The sequence below is a fragment of the Aphelocoma coerulescens genome, chromosome 5, assembly GCF_041296385.1.
Source record: "Aphelocoma coerulescens isolate FSJ_1873_10779 chromosome 5, UR_Acoe_1.0, whole genome shotgun sequence".
In the NCBI taxonomy this organism is placed as follows: Eukaryota; Metazoa; Chordata; class Aves; order Passeriformes; family Corvidae; genus Aphelocoma; species Aphelocoma coerulescens.
The window spans coordinates 41353789-41378001 of record NC_091019.1 but is presented as its reverse complement, the minus strand read 5'-3'; the positions used below and the strand labels follow the sequence as shown (position 1 = coordinate 41378001).

Below are 24213 nucleotides of genomic sequence, written 5' to 3'. Positions count from 1 at the left end.
GAGTATTTGCAATTGTGCTACAGAAAGTGGGAAACCATGGAAAAGAAAAATGTAGACTGCCTAACAAAGATTTCTATGCATCCTGAAGAGGGAGGATTTTCTCTTAAACACAGTTCTAAGGTGTGGGAGTACAGACCAAAGACTGATGTTCACTTTGACTTTCTACTAGTGAAGACAGAGTTCTAATAAAATAGAAGCAGTATTCTTTGATCACTAGGAATGGAGGAGCAGAACATGAACAAAATTATCAATTTACCCCCAAAATATTTTGTGAGACTTTGTGTGACACCCCTCAACATAAACTGCATTTGCGGAAAGTTTTGGAAAGTTCAAACCAGGAGTTTGTAAATTCTTTTGTTTTAATAATAGTTTAAAAACAATACTGAACTTTTAAATTCATTTAGCTTAACCTTTATTTACTCCTAAAAGCTTTTTCTCAATTAGCATCAAAGTCCTTATATTTTTAATTTAATTTTTTTTTATTTTTCTAAGAAGAACTTTTTGTCCACTTGGAAGCAGAGGAGGACATAGGGCCATTGCGCTACAACCTTTTAGACAATCTGCTGTCTGAAGAATTATAAAAAACCAGAGCTCATCTTGAAGAGCTCTAATTGTGGCTGCCAATAAAGTCAGACTTTAATTAGCAAAGCCTGAGCAGGTCTACATAAATATGAAAGTTTATAAACATCCCACCAAAAAAAGAATAGTATCAGCTTTATTCACAAAATATTTAACCATATCAGGCTAATTGCACAGAAGCTTCACATAGAGTTGGCTAATATTTTTCCCAATAGGTATCAACAAAATACATGATGGTTTCAGATGAGAGAGCATAAGAAGCAGAGTGGTCTGAATTTTCTCAGATGACTGTACATGTAAAACAGTTCACAGCATGAGTGTGGCTACAATCTTTTAAATATTCTTTCCCAGAATGTAAATTTTTTTTCATTCAGAGTAGAAAGAAAGATTATAGAAATGGCAATACAATTTCTAGTATATTTGCCTTGGTGTAGAGGAGATTCTATATGAAGATGCATATTTTGTAATTTCTATGAAGAACTCCAAATGTTCATGAGAGAAAATGGAGGTGAACGTGGCAATCTAGGTGGTTTTACAGGAAGAGGTGTGATGTCATCTTGAAATCTTGGGGCTTTCTGATGAGACATAACAAGTAATTTGGGAAGTTTTAAAAGCTGTGTTTTAGAAAAGACAGAGACACTGACTGCAGGGCTAAACCAAACAACAGAGGATTCAGTCTCAGGGAAGGATGAAGTACAAACAATATTACACTCCAGTATTTCTGCATACAAATATTCACAGAAGCTTTTTAAAAAAAATAATTACTTTGCTTCATGTTCATCCTTTTGATGAATATTTTTTTCCATTGATTGTTCCTTGCTATCCCATTTAAGAGTGATTATGTTTTGAAAGAAATCTCCAGCAAAAGAGAACCCCTCTGCTTGGAGGTTGAGGACATCAGGTTTACAAGATGTATATTCCGAACCTGATCTAAAGTGAGGTAAGAGATGAACAGCATGATGTAAGCAGATTTGGAGGGCAGTTGCCCTCTGATTTGGAAAGGGTGTCCAAAGAAATTAAATTACGTCACCAGTTACCTCACCATAAGCCATCATACAATCCAAAATTTAGGTCTCTTATCCACCTTGACAGATGGGAAAAAGAAATAAATCCTAGATGGAACAGCAACATATGTGGAAAGGTATTTTATCTTGGTTTAGTAAAGCTATGGGAATCATTAATACTGTGCCATTACCAACGAAGTATCACAGCAATAAAGTATCAGAACAAATTTGTCACAAAGGACTACATGTAAGATGTATAATGCAATATATGATAATCAACTTACAAAGCTAACAACAGCACTTAAAAACTATATTTTTGTGTACAAGAATGCCCAATATTCTAGATATCCATCTTCTGGTCACTGGTGAAGAACATGAATTCATTACTGGGGAATCCATGGCTGAGAAAGTGAACCTAAACTTTCCGTGGAATAACCAATTAGTTGTCAAGAATATACTGGTTAATTAATGAAAGTATTATATAAAAAAATTACAGGTGTGCTTTATTATTTTCAATAGTTCAGCTCTGAAAAAGCTCCAGGAATTAAAAGAATTTTTAGAAAACTTGCTTTTCAAATTCAAGTTGCTTAATACTTTTAAAAAAATTTTAAATAGATTTTTTAGTTTCAATAACTTAAAACTCATCAAATTGAAATGTTGTCAAAAAAGCCGAAAGTATTATGTCACTTGTTAATTGAACTGGAATAAATGAATTTGAAGACATAATATGTCTTTCCCTTGAGAAACATTCAAAATTAATGGAAAAAAGAAACTAGATAAGTGACTGTCTTAGTGTAAGTTTTCATCTGTTTTGGGAGACTGTTCCTTTACCAATTACTTTCATTTGGTTTATAGGTCTGCTCCTTCCCACAGGATTTGTTCTTTAGGGAGTGGGGGTAGGGTGGGTGGGAGGAGGAGACAAAGTTTCTTAAGTCCTAAATATCTCTTTATTTTTCCTCTTTTCCAAACTTCTTAAAATTAGAAACCCCAACAATGAAATAAGTATATTTTGTGTTCTCTCTTTGATAACTAGCACTGTTTCTTAATTAGCACATACTTGTACGTTTTAAGAGTTTATTTAAGAGATGGTGGGTTTTTTTTCTGTTTACTGTAAAGGGTGAAACCTTTGCTGTGCAAGAATTTCCAGTCATCTAAGCAAAGAGAGTTCTCCATCTGTGGCTGGGGGCGGGAGCACTGGCCTTTCTCCCACACTGTAGTAGTTACTATAGGAACTATTGTGCCTCCTTCAAAAGGGCTACAGACAGGGTGATTAAAATTCTTCATGGGAGAACCCCCCCTCTTCTCCCTGACAATGAAATTCTTCAGGGAGAGGGCTAAGCCTCCAGTTCAAGCATGGCAGCACCTGAGGGAGTGATGTGGCAGACAGAATCACCCCTGCTTTAAATTGAAGCACAGGGAAAAACAAATACAAGGGCCCATACTCCTGCATTCATTTTATTCCCCTCCCATGAAATACAGGAACATTGGCAAAAACTAGTGAGAAACAGGAGAAGGAATGAATAACTTCCTACAGTCTCCATCATGTAGAGGACAACGCAGAAAGTAAAGAACAGATACTTTCAATTCAAATCAATAGCAGGAGAAGAAAATTAATTAGTGAGATAGGAGCTTCCCAGGAAATCCATCTGCTGGAAAGAGACCAGGATAAAGTCTGCAGAAGTATGGAAGAGAGAGAGATGAAGTAGAGACAGATGGGTGAGGGAAGGCAAAGGGACACACAAAGGTGGGGTGAATCAAAGGCTTAAAACCTAGGAATTTATCAGTGTTTAGATAAATGTCCACTCTCAGAGATTTGGCTCGACCAGCAGAAAAATGCATAAACTTTATGACGGCATGAAGAAATGAGTGATGAGTCTGGATTACTTATTCAGATATCACAGTAAGACCCTTACTGGAGTAATAGTTCTATTGTCTTATTTTAAAACTAGTATCAAAATTCCTCTGAAAAGAAAACTGCTGTCACCCCTTTACAGCTCCAATGCTACAGAAATGGCTAGTGTCACTGATTCCGTTCTCAGGAGGAGGACAGGGTATTAACATCAAGTCAGAACAGTGTTATATAGTGTCAGACTATACTTGCTGGTAAAACTAAGAGGCCTACATCTGTTGTCTTGCTTTTTTTTTCCAGTCTGATCCCAAAGGTTCATGTTATGACATTTGTAACATCTGCTACAAACGCGGAGGTAAGTCAGGCACAACCTTATTACTTCCAATCTAACGCTCCATCCATCCACAGGGCTTTCATATGCCACTAGTATGTCAAGACGACCAAAAGCTGTTCTATCTACATGAAGCAAGGTGTAATATATTTCTGAAAGTCAAGAAGAAATCCTGCTTTATGTCTCCCCCTCTTTTGTTGTCTTAAATTCTGGCAATGTTATTTCAGAATATTCTGTGAACAAAACAGGCAAGCTGCTCCTCCTTAGAGCCAATACAATTGCCTTTTTATGCCTTAGACAGTGGTGTGTTGAAAATTGGCAAGCTGTAGTTCACATTCTTCCCCTGTTTTCACTAACACTGAAACATATCCAGCTTCCCCTTCTATACTGAAGTCTTCTTTCTTGCACAGCCCTCTTTTCCTTCCGTACTTCTCCCATGATTTTGTTGGGCTCACTGCATCGTTTTAATGACAAACTTAAATTTTTTCAGTGCTCAGTGGTAAAATGCAACTCCTACAGACAAAAAAAGAATACTTATTTCCTCTGTGGTATTAAAAAAGTAAATGAATAAGGAAAACACTTAATAAGATGCTTTATAACTAGCATTCTTTCTATTAGATTCTCATTGAACTTTTATTGTTATATCCACAGTACTTGAAGACTCCAATATTCCATTGTTAATGGGCTAGAGTACTGTATGCTGTTAGGACTATGCTATCACTGTCAAGTGCCTGCACAGGAAGTAAACCATTTGCTGTATGGTTAAAATCATCCACTAAAGAAATTCCTTAATAAATACATACAACCTCTTCTGACAGAAAGTGGATTGTAATTTTAGAAACTAACAGCTTAGATATTACTGAACTAGGTAATACGGTCAACACTCAGTATCATACACTAAAAATAAGATAAATTTCACATCTGATAGAAGTCATTTAAATTCATCACAGGGGCTGCAGAACACTGCATGGTAGCAAGTGAGAAAGAAAACCTGGTGCCTGATGACATAAGCCGTCATAGGTTTTGATCACCTGCACTTCTGCCATACTCACTTTTTTCTGTCTTACTAGCATAGGCTAAGTAAAAGAACCCCCCCCCCCCCCCCCCCCATGTACCCAGCTAAGAACAACACTGAAAAAGAATAGATCTTCTTATGCTAAATGAACACTAAAATTTGAAAATACATCAAATACTGCTGTTGGCAGATGTAGGAGCCATATCCACTGCTGGAATATAAAATCCAGCTATGATATAACCAGAAATTACTCACTAATGTATCACTGTTCTACCACAGTGGCATACTGAAATGAATCCAACTGTTTAAAATTGTTTCTGGTTCTAAGGTGACTTTAGAGCTTTACTACTTCTACAGACTTGGCTTTATGACTGACACATGTAGGTGGTGGATTTGTTTGTAGATGTCTTTTTTCCTTTTTGTGATGTAGTCAGAAAAGATTTAATGAAGATTCATAAATGAAATGAGACTGGGTACAAGTCTGCAATCAATCCACATTTTCAGGGAAGAAATCTTTATCAGCTGCCAAAACTGAACCGTGTAATTAACTGAGGATTCTGGTAAGAACCAACTGTGCCACTAGTCAATTATTTCTACTTGTCTTCCAGCTGCGGCTTCTGTCTGTTCATAAGTGAGACTGCAAGAAAACACAACGATTGAGAATTTGGTGATTTCAAAAAATAACTGAAGAAATTTAAGGAGATTACCAAGACCATCTGTAGTAGAACCACAACAAGTTTTTAAAATCTATTGCAAATGGTTCTCAATTTCTCACTAGAAATTTTCATCAAGAACTCTTATAAATACTAAAATAGCATTGCAGAATTTCTGAGGATTGAAAAATGACCATGCATAAGCTGCATTGGAAATCCCCAATCCTAATGAAGCAGTCCTCAGAGGAAGTAGTAAGACACTTCAGAATACTGGTTAAGTCATTACAAGTGGGAGATGGAACTGCTTCTTTTCAAAAGCACTGCTGCTTATTCAAAAAAAGAAAAAAAAAAATCTTGAAATAATTTAGAAAAAAGTTAACATGTTTTCTGTTATTATTATCAGCTCCAGCACACAACCAGTGTTTCCCCTTTCATTTACTGTAGGATCTTTCTAAATAGTCATGTGAGAAAAGTCCAGTTTCCTTTGCCTTTGAAGAGTGCCTAACAGGGAAATATAAGAGACATTTGATCAGAAGACAGGCAGAATAGTAATGGATGTGAGAGCTTAGTAGTGAGAAAACAGGAAGCAAATTCTACAGCGAAGGAGAACGTGTGTAGACACAACATTCACTTCATCAGAGTTGCATTCATTAGCATCAGGAATTAATTTAGCTCAAGATTCTTTCTGCAGTGAGGGAGAACATTTATTTGGTTATATCAGAGCTAAGATTCACACTTGTTACCTGAAAAAGTCAAGCCTGTCTGGCTATAAGAGAAAAAGCAAGGCGTTCACCATTCTAAATATATCTTGAACACCTTAGCCATAAATGTTCAATGTGCTATTCTAGCCAGGTTTTTAGTGTTCTGTAGCACATGAACTTAAAGGCATCAGAATTCATTCCCCACACAGCACTTGAACCAGGCATGGACACAGATGGTTACCTTGACGTTGGGAGCAAAGTTTTGTTTTGCAAGATAACACTGTCTTTAAACCAGCTATTTCTCACTTTCTATTAGCACTGATAAATATATTTTTGTTTCTTTTTTCTTAAGAGCTTTACGATTATACTGATAACATATTGCATTGTTAGTTTTCCAACAATTACTTTTTATTATACATACACCAAACCTAATATAATACAAGTATGCCTTTGCTATAAAGAGAAAAATTTGCTTGATACAATAATTCAACAATCTGTGAGCTGAGATTTTACTGAAATGTCCTTTAAAATCTACTTATATTTTACTGCTTTCCAACATCACCTTTTAATTCTTAAACATATTTCTTGTGATTAGTGCATCCGAAGAACTAGATTTACACAACTATGTAATTTGTAAATCAAGTTCATTAATTTAAATGGAAAAGGCTATTTTTCTTGGAGTATAATACGATAGATACTTAAACTAAAATACAGAGTTGAAGACTGTTCAGACTCAACACAGAACACACTTATTTTTCAGTCACCCACAACCTTTATACACCCTGCAGAAAAACTAATGAGTAATGCCTGATAATGTTTATCTATTTTTCTTGTTTCTTTTAGCAACGTCCTGAAAGACAGTTTGAATCCTGACATTTTTTGTTATGAATATGATAGCTTAAGGGCGTTTTGGATTATTTTAAATTGCCTGCTGTAAATCAAACAACACCTTATTTTGTTAATAATACCTGAAAATCTGAGAAATTTACTTGTAAAAAAAGATTCCACTCAACAATATTGTAGTAGGACAAGTCAGAAATCCAGCAAGTTTTCTGTGAATACTGACAAACAAGTCTTTTAATGCAAAGGCTTTGCCTTACAAATGAAACATTATTGCAAAGTATATTCTACTTCTCTCTACAAATAATATGGAGTAAAAAATAACTATTGAGCAAAACTGTCTCAAATTTCTCAAAAGTATCCCTGAAAAATTCTGTTTCAAACTCTGAGAATAGCTCTGTCATACTATATATATAGTATATATATAGTATATATATACACTATACTATACATAGTATAGTATATATATAGAGTCTATCTTCTAAAGGAGAAGAGGGATCTGAGGAATGACGAGGCACCTACATAGCTGGAAGAGGAAGAGACACATTTTGCTGTGACAGCTCATGGACAAATGCCTTCTGAAGAGAATGGCTTATTTTGGTGAATTATGACTTCAAAGAAAAAAATTATGACTAAAAGGAAAAGTGAATGGCAGAAATAGACTGAAAATCAAAACACTTGTAATAAAGGAAATAATACTTTGAAGGATATGAACTGAAACTAAGAATTAGGAATAATCAAAACATAATTTTAAAGCCGTGTCTTGTGTATGTTTACTAATTAGTTGATACTTATTATGACCACTTGAATATCTCTGTTGTCAGAGCTAACCAGGCAACAGGGACTCAACTGCTCTGGTTGCATACACAGGTGTTAATCCATTTCTTTTGTGGGGTTCAAATATTCTTTTGACCTACTGGCACATAATACTTTGAGCTGATCTAAGGGTATGTCTTTATAGTCACAATGAAGGCAAATGTGAACTAGCTGTAAATGGGTTAATGTGGCCACTGATAAGGTCTATCTGTGCTAAAAAGGCCATGTAACTTTCCCAAGAAGGAAGATAAAGTAACTTTTTCATCTCTGAATGAAAGCAGCTGGGCTGCTTCCAGTCCCTAAACTAGCTCATACTGCTGTGTAAACATATTTTGTCTAAAGAAGATTTTTTTAATTAATCCCTAATTAACTTGTTGATAGTTAATGAACAAAAATCCATTGTACAAAAAAAATCCTGGAAAGGTCTGAGCACACCCTTTTTCCATCCAATATTTTCCACTTTTACACTACCTTAGCTCATATTTTCTTTTCACACTTTTCTTTTGTGTTCCCTTAATTTTCCTACTTCACACCAGCTTGCTCGAACTGGCACTTTCAACCACACATATTTCTTATGAGAAAGAAGTTCATTATGGTCAGAGGACCCAAAGCTGTGTTGTGGGAGGTGAAATGGATCATTTTCCCAGGCATCTGAAGCTCCAGAAGGCAACATAGCTGGGAATGAAAACACTGAAGTAGATACTTATTAAGTTGAAAGAACTGAACAATTTAAATTTACTCATTAAACACACACTCTCATCCCCAAACCTTTGGATGCTATTCCAAAAAGCCCTATCTTTTAGGGGAGGGAATTAAAAAAAAAATCAAAGTTAAAATCAAAGCCCAGAGAAGCTGCTATTCACTCCACCAAAGATTCAAGAACTTATCATCAAAAGAGAGGTAACCTCTTACCTGTTTGTTATTGATACTGGCGCTCCAAAGTGTTGCAACCTACCTTTATTTGCAGATTAATTGCCTAAAAAATAATAATTTCTCTGCACTGGGGAAAGCAATATATTTAAACTCTTCCTCAAATAGTGCTTACTAGAAAGGAAAGTGAATTTATACTACTCCAGGTATCATCAAAGAACAGAAAATCAAGTGTCACAATACAATTCACAATATCAGCTTTTAAATTCTAATTCCTTAGAATCCATATTATTAATGCAGAAAATGTATAACAATTAATAAAAATATAATATCTCCCACCAATTTTTTATTCTGGTTACTATATTTTATTAAATCATATTGACAATAATTACAGTTTGGAGTAGGAGTGTATTTTTGTCCATTGGTAAACACCAGACAAAATTTCCAGAAAGTCCACAATAATTTACTTTTATCAATCAGGAAATAGAACCAGATATTTTTATGATGTCCAGACATCACACTCTTATGACAAAATGTCATCTTATGAGTTCCAGATCTCAAAGTGTGATACTGAATCCACAAACCAGACATAACACTAGCTTGTGGACAAAACCACCCACCAATTTTTCCATAGAATCATTTAATGGTTTGGGTTGGAATGGATCATCAAAGATAATTTAGATCAAATCCCTGCTATGGGCAGGACCATCCTTCACTTAGATCAGGTTGCTCAAAGCCTTGTCCACCTTAACTTTGAACACTTCCAAAACTTCTTTGCCTAGCCTGCTGTCTCACAACCCTTTTCACAAAAGTTTTATTCCTTACACCAAATCTAAATTTACCTTCTTTCAGTTTAAAACCATTGCCCCTTGTCCTGTTATGGATTTATGCACCCTTGCCACTCTAACAGGCTCCACCTTAGGATCCCACAAAAAGTCCAAGTAAAGGTTTCCAATTCCTCTTTTATTATTTCTCAGGTTACAGTTTGAGCTTAGCACTACTAATGTTAACTGAGACCATTCAGAGAGAAGAATACAGTTAATCAAACTTATTCTATGACAATTCTGTCACTACAGGCCCTCGTAAAAAAAATCTTCCCCTGTCTTTTTTATAAACTCCCTTTAGTGAAAGGTTGCAATAAGGTCTCCCAGACCTTTTTCTTCTTCAGGCTGAGCCACCTCAAATTTATCAGTCTTTTTTCACAGGAGCAGTGCTCCAGCCCTCAGATAATTTTCATGGCCCTCCTCTGGACCCCCTCTAACAAGTCAATGTCTTTTTTGTGCTGGGGACCCCAGAGCTGGATGCAATACTCCAAGTGGGGTCTCATGAGAGCCAGAATAGAGTTGGAAAATGACCTCCTGTCCTCCTGTCCTGCATGCTCCTTTTGATGCAGCCCAGGATATGACTTGCTCTCTGGCCTGCAAGTGCACTTTGCTGACTTATACCAAACTTTTCATCCACCAGCACCCCTAAGGCCTTTACAGGGCTGTTCTCAATCCATTCCTCCAGTATGTACTGATATTGGGAATTTTTGTAGGCCAGGTGCAGGACCTTGCGTTTGGCTTTGCTGAATTTCATGAGGTCCACATGGTGCCATTCATCAGTATTTATGCTTATTTCTTCCTCTGGAATCACATGAATGATGGGAAGTGGCATCAGAGTACCACTTCAAGTAACGCTGCAGAGGCAATATGCTTAATTTGGACATTCTTGATTGCAATTATCAACAGAAAAGGGACCAAATACTAGCACTTGCTAATCATACACTTTTGCATCTGTTAAATATCCAGTTTGAAACTACTTTCTTACTCATTTCATGGCAGCTCTTGTATGATACTCCCAGTTAATATCATATTGCATTATACTTACAAAAACTACTGCCTGGCATCAAGCCTTTTTGGCAACTCCTGAAAATATTTAAACTGATTTATTGTTTCTGAATTTTGTCCTTCAGTTTCCTGAATTAAAATTATTTAGCTTTATGAGTTTTAAGTATGAAACATAAGAGGACCTTTGGAGATGACTTAACACAATACATTTTCTCTAATCACTTCCAAAAAGTAAACAAATATTTAACAACTATTTTCCAAAAACTGTGACTGAAGTGGATCTTTAACAATGCCCACAGTATGTCCAACCTCAATCCAAAAAATACTGTTTAATTTTAAATTTAAGCATGTTGGTAAACTAACCAGAATATTTTAAATACTGAAGCAAAAAAGGAGTATATTCTAAATAGTGTGAAGGGTGGGTGTCTATTCAAGTTCAAGTAAAATCTCTAAATCTCTCCTTTCCCTGAATTGCTCATCCTATAAAGGATGTTCTTAGAAGAGAAATGGGATATGGGCTTTTCTGACGTTTGAAGGACTTTTGCTCCCAAATCCTTTTATAAAGGAGCTATTCAAAGAAAGTGAGTTTTGATTCTATGTTTCATATTGCAATACTGCACATAATGTGTGTTCAATAACTTGTCATATTATAAAATTACCGAAACTAAGAAATGATTCAAAGCTCTAAAACTATCCTGTTATAGATTAAGTTTAGCAAAGAGAATAAGCTTTATTTGCATTTAAAGTTAGAACAATGTTGATGGTATTTAATGTTTCCTAACATGTAGAAATTTGTTGTTCCATTCTTTGTCAAATAATAATCCTCTTAGTTAATAAAAAGAGAGCTGCCTTTTCAGTTTAAAACCTAAAAGAAACACAAAACTCCATGGAACCCCTTGGAATCACTTCCCAGAGTGATTCCAAAATTAAAATGCACTAACTTGGATACGCCCAACCACATAATAGTATAGATGTAAAGGTCTACATAAACAGAGGAAGACCCTGGAAACATCCCTGAAGGCCTTCTGTCCACCCTATTCTGCAAGCATGATTGACTGTGTCATGTTTATTGTTAGCCCATCTGGACAACAGGTGCAGTACTTAATGGCCAGAGTGTACTTGATTATTGACTAGTGAATATTTCTGCACAACACAATAGGCCGCAGGATGACCCTCAGAAACAGACAGACTTCCTACCCATTTCTACTTTCAAAACCTCTCAAACCAAAACAAAACAGTTTTTACCCTATCTGGAAGTTTGGTATAGAGCCTAATCATACAACTCACATTCATCAAATACTTAGCTTGCCAGGCTTCTATACAGTCAATCTAAAGAATAAGAACTTTTAAAAAGCATGAATTTCAAGCTTGGTGACTTCTAATTACTTCATGCTTAAAGTTTACCTACAAAACGTAGATAAATTGCTGCACTAAAACCACAGAAGATCCTCCACATGATTTGTGCCAATGTGTCTAAAGCTCAGCAAAGCTGATCCCAGGGAGACTTTTCCACTTACTCCTCAGAGAATTCATTTTGGACCCGTTTCTAATGAGTATATAAAAGATTACTTGGATGTTTTGGTAAAGCTACCCAATAAATTAGTCAGTCTCAAATTTTATTAGCCACAAAGCATTACAGTGGTCATATAGCTGAAGAATACTGAGGGAATTGAAGGCATATTAGTCATTTATTTAGGCAGATACCAGAGATCAGTACTCAGTATGGGATGTTAGTTGTAACATTAAGCTAATTGGCTAATAGTTGCAGCAGTTCTTAAACAGTTTTTGTACTGCGAGGTGTGACCCCTTCTTGAACCAATTTATGTAAATCCAGAGGGAGTCTTAAATGTATTCCAGTTTCATGAATGCATGGTCTGGATTAAGAAACCAAAACCAAAAAGTGTATGCATAAAACCAACTGTGTAAACCAGACACCTAAAATTTACATGCTGTCAGCTTGAAAACTTTCTGTTTAACAAATTACTTGAGATAATAAATGTCTAAAATAAATTTAACAATTTGGTATTAAAAACATTCATATTTCATCCAGTGCATATTTCAGGGCTGTAGTTTTTTTCTTCCCAACCTGTAGTTTTTTTCTTCTTTTCTTCTTTGGCTGTTTATCTAGTTGCAAACTTTTATAGATGTGAAATATTTTAAGAAGACCTTTGGAAATGGCCTGAGGTAATTTCAAACTTAACAGACCCTGTCCCACCAGAGCTCATTACAGTGCATTTTATAACAACGTACCCTCTACTTAATTTTCAGAGCTTAGCCAAGCGTACTAGAAATGCAGCTGCATTAAGTGCAATTAATGGTATAATAAAAGCAGTGGAGGACTGTTTAAGACCCAAGAACCAGCATTAAACAGGGAATCCATGTTCTCTAACAGTCAGTGGTGTGTTGGAGTTCCAGAAGTGTGAGATTGCCACTGCTAGGGAAGGAAAAAAAAATTAAACAGCATGTGCTGTTCAGGAAAAAAAAAAATCTTCTGTCCTTCAACAATCCCAAAAGGTAGACTAAAGGAGGATTAAAAAAATATTCCCTCCAGTTATGCCACTAGCATCCCCCTCTCTCTTTGAGCAGGAGTCCAAAACAATAAACTCATATTCCCACCAGTGAAGAAAACAGGCAAATTCAATTCTAGAAAGAGTGATATTAATAGTAAGTGATCCATATAATACACAGAATGATCTGGTTTCTTAACTAACAAAGTTTACTTTCAAATGACAGAAAGGAAAAAGAAAGAATATTTTTGTGACAGGAAATAATATATTATTTTAAATAAAAATATTTTATTTAAAACAAACCAAGTCACATCACAACTGGACTGTTGATTATAAAAGCTCTGCAACTGTTAAGTATGGAATTGTCTTGATAACTAAATTATCATCCCTGGGAATTAAGTCAGCGTTTGTTCGAAACTAAAGAAGAAACACTATGGTCAAGACAGAAGACAACCAACCTCTCCTGACTAATTTCTGACAGAAGTCTACTGACCTCTCATGAAGCAACTAGTGACTAAATTTTTCTATATGGGACTAATCTCATTTTGTTTGTTTCTAGTTTTGAAGCTTATTTTCATGTATTTAACTCAATTATTTACTTTGGCAGAAAAGATCAGCTCATTCATGTGAGTGGGCTTTCTGATTCACAGACAGTAAGTGGCTTACAACCTGGCTTTATGGTAAAATTTGAAAGCACAAAAGCCCTTGATCACGCATGGCTTGTAGATATCATAGTAATTCATTTTGTACACACTGAATATAGAAAAAGCCTTTCATGAGTGCTGAAGATAGAAAAAAGTTATGATTTTGTGCTCTGCACAAGAATAACAAATTTCTAAATTGTGAAATAAAAACAATTTCCAATTTTCAGTGCATAAGTACTGTAAATACAAAACCAGTAAGAAAAACCTTGGAATTTCAATGTAACTTCTCCCAATAATGAATAAATGAAGTAGACTAGATTTTGTTTTACACTTCCCTTTTCTAGCAAAAAATACACACTAACCACATATTGCTTATCTTTAAAGTTGATTTCAGGTGTTAAGGGACATGGATAACAAACAAAGAAACAAACAAACCTAAAACCTCCACACCTGTTCTTTATGGACTAGACTGCTGGCAACTTCCAAGTCACCTCTGGCTGAAAACCCTATATGTGGACTCAGAAATAATCAACAGTGTGTAGAAATATAAAACCTACTTTGACAGTAGATCTCATTACTCTCAGAAATACATAGAAAAAACAAAGCACATGCATTTTTTCCGCTTGCAAAGCATGTGAATGCATGTATTCCTGATGTTCTAATTATCCAATGCTATATTCTGGGTTGTGGAGACATTTTCAATATATCATTGAGTGTTCTCTCTCTTTCCTGTTCCCTCTGTTTGCTGGACCTGAAACACAGGGGCTGTGCCTCCACCAAGACTGTTTTGCTGCTGGCTTCATATCTTTTTATTTACAGCATTCTGTTACCTCTATCATTCTTTACAGTAGCATAATTCTGCCACCATCACTTCAGTATCACAAGAAAGCAACTGTATTTATATAGGCTTAAGTAGACTGCAGAGAACAGATGATCATGTTAATTCAGTAGATTATTTAATTGACACTCATGTTTCCTACTACTGTCTATGATCACACATTAGATAATGTATCTTTTTATATTGTATTTACATATCCCATGATGTAATTCTGAAAAAATGTCAGCGACTGCTCAGTAAAACGCTATAATTACTGCTGAAATAACCACAGTGGTGTGGACAGTGTTGACAAAATAATAATAATAAAGCCTAGGAAATGGAAGTATTAATGGTACAAGTTTCTGTAAAGACTAATAACTAAAACTGAAACCATGGTACTAGAAACAAGCGTATCTAAGGTAAGGAATTACTACCTCTGCCATTAAACCAAGAAATGATGATTTAGTTCGTCTAAAGATACATTAAAACATCACATCTTGCTGTTGCCAGGAAAGTAATAACAACAAATAAAAGTGATTCTCTGGGAAATTATTTAGTGTTTGCAAACTATTGAAGAAAATTCAAAAATATAAAGAAAGAAATCTCTCCATAATCTCATTCCAGTTTGGGGATGTCGTGGCATGCTAAGGAAATCAAAAAAGCTCTCAAGATGGAAGGTGTAGAATTTGAAGAGCAGTACAACTAGTGACAACCACAACCTTGAAAGCTAGAAGGAAGGCCAGATAACTCAGTTTGCCTTTGGGAAACCAGAACAGTTAGGTCTTACAGAGCACTCTCAGATAGAATAATAAAACTAATTTACCAAGGAAGAATAAACAGGCATTTAAAAATATAAACCATGAAAGATGGAACCGCAATTATTTTCTGAGAAGAAAGGGAAACATATTTTAAGTAAGACAGCAAGGATTGCTACTACAATATTCATAAACTGTAGGAAACTAGATGTTGAGAGGAACTAGGAACTGGTGACATGTGGCAGAACCTTTTTACACCAAGCTGGAGTTTGAGTTGAGCTCATTTTTCTACTTGAGAACTTTGACACAAGTTGGTGGTCTCACACCAGCTCTCAGTAGACAAGCATATATTGATTACAGGATGCTCTACACTGATTCCTACAAGGCAAGGAAAACTGACCAGTCTTAGAAGTCAAACTCTCAAACTTACTGATAGTTCATTGCCAGGTTTGAACATGTCTCTGAAACAATGAAGGAAAGAGCTTGTTAGAATGGTCTATTCTGATTCTAAACATTTTTTTCCCTTGTAAAAGGTAGCTAGCTGTTAAGGAGCAGTTTACTTAACATCCTTTTGTAAGAAGTAAAACAAAATAGTCTAGAATAAGAAGAAAATATTTCCAGACTGGCTGAATGAAAAGCTGTCAGGGGGCTAGCAAGCATGTTGAAAAATCTAAGTCAGTAGGCGTGTATTTACCAGAAGCTGAATGTGGTCTCTTCATCTCTTGTTTCATGCCTTTATCTCCTCGCCATTTTTTTGCAAAGTTAGTGTGTATCTGGTCATGGCTGGGGAGGTGAATACAAACTTCACTGAAATGTCAAATGATTTACACAAATTTCCACATAAGCTCACAACCACACCATCCTCCCAAAAAACAAAACCAAACTAAAAAAGCATCCAACCAAACCCCACAAACAAACAAAGAAACAAGCCAACAAACCCTACACAAACCTGGATGCCAAATCACTCAAAAAACTTATTCAGGGAAAATATGGATTCGATGACTGTGTGGGGTAGTTCACTAACAGCAGAGATCTTACTTATCCAACTGCAACACAAAATAAATGTTGGCACAGAAACAAAAATTTCAGGGTTGAAACTAAAAATAAAAAAATCCAGGCAGAAGAAGAAAAAATTAGAATGAATGGAAATATGTTCCAGGCTTAAGATGGATAATATCTCAATATTGTTAATGCAATGATGATCACTACACTAAGCACTGGGAACCAGGTCATGGTAAAGAATAAAAGAAAATTGTATTAATCGCAATCTCCAAAGGCAGGCCATAAAAGCCATATCACACACACTGAAAAATAATTCATTAAACTATATCCCAGCTGGAAGTAGTGAAAAACAAACAGAATAAAAAGACACTAAGCAGCAGGGAGAAATAAACTTTATGGAACTGTCAAAGCATGAACAATAGGAGGGAAAAAAAAGGAAAGAAACAATAAATGTGTCTGGTCTATTGGTAAAATAGCCACATTAGGACAGACATGAGAATTAAATTTAAAGCAAAACCTGAGATAATGCCAAGGCTGAAGTATCGAAATTATCCTATCACAGTTCAGGACATCCAGTACTTGCAAATTGTGGCTTGGCAGTATCTCACTGCCAATAAGAGAAACATCACTAAATGCTAATCACTCGTGGAACATCAGGCACATCTCTTGAGTTATGTACCCCAAGATGAAGTGAAAGTGAAAATGTCCACACTTCAGGATTGATCGATAAAGAAAAAGTATGCATAGCCCCTATATGGGAAAGAGAACACTTTCTCAGCTAGCTTGTCTCTAGGTTTGATTTAGTGAGGAAAAGAAGTACTTTGCATAAACATTTCCAAGAGCCCTTTTGTAATGTTACATGCCTTTTTTTTCTTTTTGAGGAACAGATGGGAGAAGGGAACTCTATAGTAATGCATTCCATTGTATAATAGTTAAAAATAAGGAGGAATACCACACAATATATTCTGTTAAAAGAAATTAATATCAGCCACTTTGAGTCTTTGCTAGCTAAGCTTAAATAAATCTGTTCTCCAGTTTTGGCTTTGTCAGTTTTTTGCACCCCAAAAGCTTGATTTACAGTAATGTTTGTCAGCCACAGATTTTACAGGCTTCATCTGGAGCTGTGTTTTATCAGAGCAGATGAAAACCTGGCCCAAAGTATATGGGCAAAGAGGCATCCAAAGCCACTGGCAACTTTGGAGAATTTCAGCCCATCCATCTACTGGATTCTGCTGCAACTGATGGCCTTTATAAGCAGAGATGCCAGTATGTACATATGTAAATATATATATATATATATATATATATATATATATAAGCAATGTACAAATGGTAGTGCACTGTAAATGTAAATGATGTCAATCTTTTCATTTGATCCTCAGTTAGTTAAAATTGTTTGGTTTGGTTTTTTTATATGCACTGAATACCACAGAAGGATGAAGAATTTTTCTGATGAGCCAGACAGATTACAGGTGCCTAGGTTTCAGTAAAACACAGAGGAAGCTGAGGCCCCAGATTGCTTCAGATTCTTTCATGTCACTGTTACAAAGTATTAAATCAATTATATTTGAACATAATTCATCCACCAGTCATTGACATATGACAAAACAGACTTTAAACTATGAATTACTGACTTTACTGAATGAAAGCATGTTTTTTCAATTAAAAAAATGCTGTATATCCCGGATACAGTTTTATGAAGACTCAGTAAGGATCCATGGTAAATGTTCTCACATAAGACATTAAGCATCTGCAAATGCCAAATTCTTGGATGGTAATTCTTTCTCTCTCTCTTTTCCCCTTTGACACCCTGAATCCCTACTCCATGTTATGGACTGAAAACCTGGAAATTATATCTTTGTAAAGCAAGACTGTTTTTCAGGTAGAGGAATGAATAAAATTATATTTGACACATAAAAATTTCTTTCCTCCACCCTCCTTTTTATAACTGAAACAGAGTCAAACTAATTTAAACCAAATCTGATTTAAAAATCCTGCTGAGCTGAGAGTTTTAAATACGAAGTTTCAGCCTGGAGTGAATTTTTATGGCTATGTTATAAACACCTGAAAAACAGCAGGTGCCATAGTAATATATACAGTTTGTGTTTTTATATTATTTCCTTAGTTTCAAAAGTAGGTTCTATTCAAAGTGATGCTTTTTCCTAATTTTAAATTTCTATGGATATTATAGTTCAAACAAAATGCTTACAAGCCAGAAGTAACTTGGAATGAACACACACATACATATTTTATAGTTTACACAATTATCCTATTGATACATTTGCCATTTGGCTAAAATAAAAAAACCCTTCCATTGGAAATTCTGTGAATGGTGATCAGAAAATGAAACCCTTGCCAGAGAAAGTTGGTTAAGCATCTCTCAATAGTTTGTGTGGTACTTTAATATACTCCAATGTTAGAGTCCTCAGCTCCATAATAACTTCAAGATTCAGTCAAGTTCTTTTAAAAGAATAAGTACTCTTTCAAAAAGTGGTAAAAATTCTTGTATTCTTTAGTTAAATATTTAGTTCTTAATCTTTCAGGCTTGAGACTGTAACAGTTTGGAAGTACTCAATAAAATGAATCCACATCAACTAACTGTGAAAATGCAAAGTGGATTTGTCAAGTTGCATTAAACTGCTCTCTGGACAATTTCATTCAGAAGTAAAATAGTTTTGATGCTTTTATATCTAATTCATTTAGGAAGAAAAGTGAATTTTAAAAGGTAATAAATAAAAATGAATAATCCTGAGCACTCCTTTATTTGAGAGTAACTCCTCTGCACCTGTCCATAACCTGGTGCAGCTTTACTACTACATTTTATACTGAATTTTGCTATATCTTCCTGACTGAATTGACAAATTCTATGAGTAGATTTTAAACAAATAAAAGACTATCTTTATATTAAAGCCAACATTGATTTCAAAGTCTGAAGTTTAAAAAGTTTGCACATGGTTTTCCACTCACAACTTTCAGTTACAGATGTAGAGACTGTTTACATGCAAATGATTGTTACTGCATTTAAAAATATTTGCATGAAAACTTGCACGTGCAAGTGAAATAACTCTGAATTCAATTTTTTGCATACATTTGTCTAAGTGGTCATCCTTAGGTTCCAGCCTATCAAAGCTTGTAAGTAAAAACTTTTCTTGAAATGAAGCAGGCTAAGTTAGATGGACTACTTATGAATTTACAACTTAAATATTTGTTTCAGTGGCTTCCTTATTAATACATTAGTAAAATTTCAATGTATTTTAAAGGAATTTACGAGCAGATTCAGAACAGTATTTGGGGCATCCTAATCCAAGAGTCTTGATCCTCAAGAGCTCCGTTAGTTGCCATTTGAAATATACACATACCTCATTTTTTGGCCCTCCATGTTTCCACATCACCAGTGGAGCTCAGTGCCCATTTCACACATAGCCCATGGCTGTGTGCTAGAAGTGACACACTGAGGTTATGCCTTCTGGTTTAGGTACTGACAATAAGTAGCAGCTGGCTGCCTTTTAAAAAATAAATAAATAAATAAATAAATAAATTTTTTAAACTACCACCAAATTATTACTCCATAACCTATACTAGCAGTCCTCAGAGGAAAGAATGAAAGTGTGGCTCCTTCTAGCAGATTGTCAAAATTACAAGAGGCCTGGATTCATAGCAGAAAGCATCCCTCCAAATCCAAGGGCAGCCTTTTCCCCAGGTAGGCTGGCGAAAGTGAGGAGGACGCAGTCTTCCAGTAAGGGAAAGAAACTTCAGTCTTCCCAGTGAGAGAGTGGGAGCTGTCATACATGAAATCCCTATTTGTGCTTGGTCTTTGCATATTAAGTGCTTTAATTAATTTTGAGCTTAACATTTTTAAATTGAATGTTAAAATTAACCCATCAGCCCAGGTACACTAATCAAGTTTTTATGGTCCTCCTGTGTTTACTGTATACTTTTACAAGTGTTTTAAGATGTGTTGGATGTATTTTTTTATGTTTTACTTGTACCTTGGTTTCAAGGCAGATTTTAAAAACCCCAGTTGCAACAAACAGCCCAGCCCCCATAGCCGTACCCTGTAAGCACCTGACCCTTATCTCAACTAATATCACCGCTCTGACCAGGAGGAGCCATTGGTGGACAGAGATAATCTGTCAAAGGGAAAACACCAATCACCTTGAACCAAAGGGGTGGGCTGTGGGCAGACTGTGGGCGGAGCAAAAGCTATAAAGGTGTAAGAAAAAGGCACGCCCATTCTCATTCTCCCTTCCTCTCCAGCTTGCTAAGTTCAGTGCTGGAGAAACCTACCCCTTTTTAGGGGCTTTTAGAAATAGATTTCTTTTTGACCAGCCTAGACTGCAAGTTTTTTTTTTCTACCTGAGGTTCAGAGCTGCCTTAAGCCTGAAGTTCCTGAATCTCTGCGCTCCTGGGGCATACCTCCTGAGCCACTAGGATCCCAAATTTTTATATTTTGTTAGTTTTTGCAATTTTTCAATTTTTCTGTTTTAATAAATTGTTTTAATTTCTACAAAGAGTTGTCTCATTCCTCACAGGAGCCATCTCCAACCTCCCAGTAAACAAACCAATCAGTAGTTGAAGAGGCCTGGGGAGATGCTGCTCATTCTTCTTCAAGCAGCTTGTTCTTCAAAGGGACATGAAAAAACCTTTCCAAAGCTTCACTTTGGAGGGTGGTATCTGTCAGGAGAAGGCAGTGGGCTCTGCAGGAGAGGTTGCCTGGCCATGCTATGTGACTGCTGCCCTCAGAGCTTCCTTCAGGTCTGGCACCACCTGACCCACCAGCAGCCAGGACACTGTTTGAGAGGTCGGATCTGCAGCAGGAGAAGCCCAGGCTAGCACTGTTCCTGAGGCTGTTGCCTTCACCTGCACAAGTGACAGCCAAGACACTTGCTTGGCTGCACATGCACTCCCACACTTCACAGCCTGCTACTTTAAAGCAAACGTGCAAAATTTAAGTCTGAAAGAGTCAGGCTATGCAGCTTTACTCAGGATGTGCTTAGCTGTCTGACCACCAAGAGGAGAATGAGCTGTTGGAAAGCTGGGCCTTCCCACAGAGAGGGGCATTATCATCGAACTAATGTCATGTGAGCCATAGAGACACATCCTATGCCCTCATCTCCAGATACATGCAGTATCCTGGAAAAAACAACATCGACACGAGTGCCAGGATTATCATTGCTGTTCAGGCAAATCCAGCTAGGTCGCATAATGAACATGTTAATACAGAAAGAGAGGTAGCCTTCACAAAATGGATAGGTTAATAAAGTCCTTCTTATTACCTTTCTCTCCCTGAGTTTGTCTTTGATGTGCCATGGGAAGGCTGAAGAGAGAGTGATTGCCACTGGGGATTTTGAGAAAAAGTAGCCTCCGGCTTAATACAAAGCCTAAAGATTAGGGTAGAAATATGTAGACTAGGAGAATCTGCTAGCTAAACATTCTCACATGTTCATTTTCATTTAAAATATGCAATTTCTTTCTTATTAATTCCATTTCCTTCAAGAACACGCATAAGTTACCAGATGCAGACATTGCTGCACTAATATTAAGGGAAGAATAAGCACAGAAATCTTTTATCAATGAGATTGCTATTTGAAGGAACACAAAGATACTTCAGAATATAATAAAATCATTAGTACACACAATATTATGGGGTTTGATGAATGGCAAATTTTAAGTGTTCCTCCAGAGATACAATTTGTCAGCTCAAAACCATCATTAGTCTGAATCATTCAGTTCTTATAAGGCTTAAGGGCTCCTTGCTCGGTGCTTAAACATGCATTTACTTTCAGGTATTCACTTAAGGTTACCTCATTTGAAAAGAGTTACCTATAAGGCACTGGGCAATAGCTAAGCACAAACAGAATGTTTTGCTAAACAGGAGCATTTAATACTTTGCTGTATCAAGATTCTGTTGAGCATCTGCTGCTATGCTGGTGGAGCTTGGTGGCACAGTAAATCCAAGTCTATCAGTTCTACCAACACACTGCAGCCACATGACAGAAGGAATTACATTAGTACAGACTCCCTCTGCAGAGTCACCTCTGTTGACAAATCTTTTGAATACTTACTTTAAACCCTCAGATTTTATTCAGGAATGTTCTGTCTTCCTCCAGACAGCACGAAGTTTGTATAAAAGGATAAAGCATTAACCTTCTGAAGAGCCTTTGACTAATCCAACAAAAGTGTGATCGTGCATCCATGCCTAAATTAATACAAAGCTATGGTACTTTGCTGATATTAATAATTAAATATCAGTGTTTGTTGAACCACAGCCCAAATGTATTTCCTCTGCAAAGTAGCTACTTCATTCTGTTGACAATAAATAAATGTTGGCCCCCTGCAACCTTAGAGCTTATTTCTTATTCTAAAAAATTTCAGTTTAATTTTCCATTTCTCTATTGTTTATTGAGAAGCAGAAACATATATTTACAGGCAAAATTAAAGGACAGAGCATTAGTTTGGTGAGAAACACGCCTTATGTTAATATATTAGTTGCCTAGTGGAAAGCCTCTGATAATTTTTTTCATCTCGCTGTGCCTCAGTTTCCACATCTTTACCACAGAGAATTTGCTTGCCCCATTTTGAGAGTTTTATAGATGGCTTATTATTTAATCTGAGTTAATATCTTACCTGGGGCTAGTAAGTAAAAAATAATGGCAATTTTTAACCAAGTCATGTATCTATAAGAGATGATGGAGAGCTTTTATAGCAAAAGACCAAGAATTGTTTTATAATGGTTCTAGTTTGTATTAGAACAGGAGTTATAACTTTTTAAAATGCATTTATCTTCAGATTGTGTTCCTAACAAACATTAAAATATTTTTTTTCTGAAATAAAGAATAGCCTGACCTATTGTGCTCACTACTCTTGCAATCATAACAAAAAGCAAGTAATTTTAAAGGCTGCAACAATTTGGACGACGAAATATTCATATGTATTTTAAGTCTACTGGACAAAAAACCCAAACTAATCCAGAAACCAGAATCAAATATGCCCCAAATGTTAAAAAATGTGCATTAATATGTTATTACTTATGTTCTATACCCTCATTAGCCACAATCATTCAATGATATTTTCCATAAGCCTATAGAAAAGTCATAGCTCACAATGGCTCAGCTCAGACAGTTTACCATAGACTAAGTTTAAGTTAGAAAGCAGGCTCTGGAAACTCTGCTGAAACTAAATCCTAAATGCTGCTGACCATAAGAATTTACCCACACAGTGCTGAAGTGCACAAAACTCAAAACAGAGAGGAAGGACAGCTTACTATGAAAATATGAACTAATTTCTTATCCTTGTAAGGTCTTCCATAGATGCTGCTGATGCCTTTTCCTGGTGTTAAAATCAAGAGTCATACATGGTTAGAAGGGGAAAAGGGATTTTACCTTGGTATTTATTTTAAGGATCCTTAGGTGTACACGTCCAGATAATATGCATCAGGATGCACCCTGCCGAGACTCTCTCTGTCTCTCCCCCCTCCCCAACATTGGGTATAACATTATAGGTTTTACTAATTAGCATATCTATCAAAGATTCCCCAATGAGAGGCTCAAGTGAGCCCCCCTCCCCAAGGAGCCTTCCCCTGGGTGGTTCTATCTTGGTTTACAGAATGTGTTCTGGAGAGGACCTTGGGGTCTGGGGCACACTGATCTCTACCTACGAAGCTTCTAAAATTTTTAGTTTCTTAGCTTAACAAACAAGTCCAAGAATGTAGGGAAAAAGCACTAGGAATACAGAAGTTGTAAAAAGGTATAACAGGGGTGTAAAAGAAAAGGCAAAAATCTTCATGGCATCACTGCAAAGCAGATTGTGTTATTACACAGAATAGTACCCTTCATTCTTGCAGTGTTTATCATCCAGGAATTTCATAGATTACTAGAAAACTAGTTATGCATAATTAATAAATTTCACACATGAATAAACTAAGGCACAGAGAGACGACTGACTCTGAAAGATCACAAATTCATGGAATTTTCCATGTTGAGGGTTAGACAAGTCTTCCTG

The 24213-nt window shown here is 36.0% G+C and overlaps 1 protein-coding gene across 8 annotated transcripts in view; it reads right to left on the bottom strand.

Moving 5' to 3' along the window:
- Positions 1 to 24213, bottom strand: part of NPAS3 (neuronal PAS domain protein 3) — a 599417-nt gene that overhangs the window by 302033 nt on the left and 273171 nt on the right. Inside the window, exon 1 of one of the 8 annotated variants that reach the window (XM_069017791.1) lies at positions 15905 to 15972. The exons of the other annotated variants lie outside the window; for them this stretch is intronic. Coding sequence (XP_068873892.1) covers positions 15905 to 15941 — 37 coding nt within the window. The 5' untranslated portion in view covers positions 15942 to 15972. Of the gene's footprint in view, positions 1 to 15904; positions 15973 to 24213 lie in introns of those variants that run through there. 8 annotated transcript variants of the gene reach the window in all.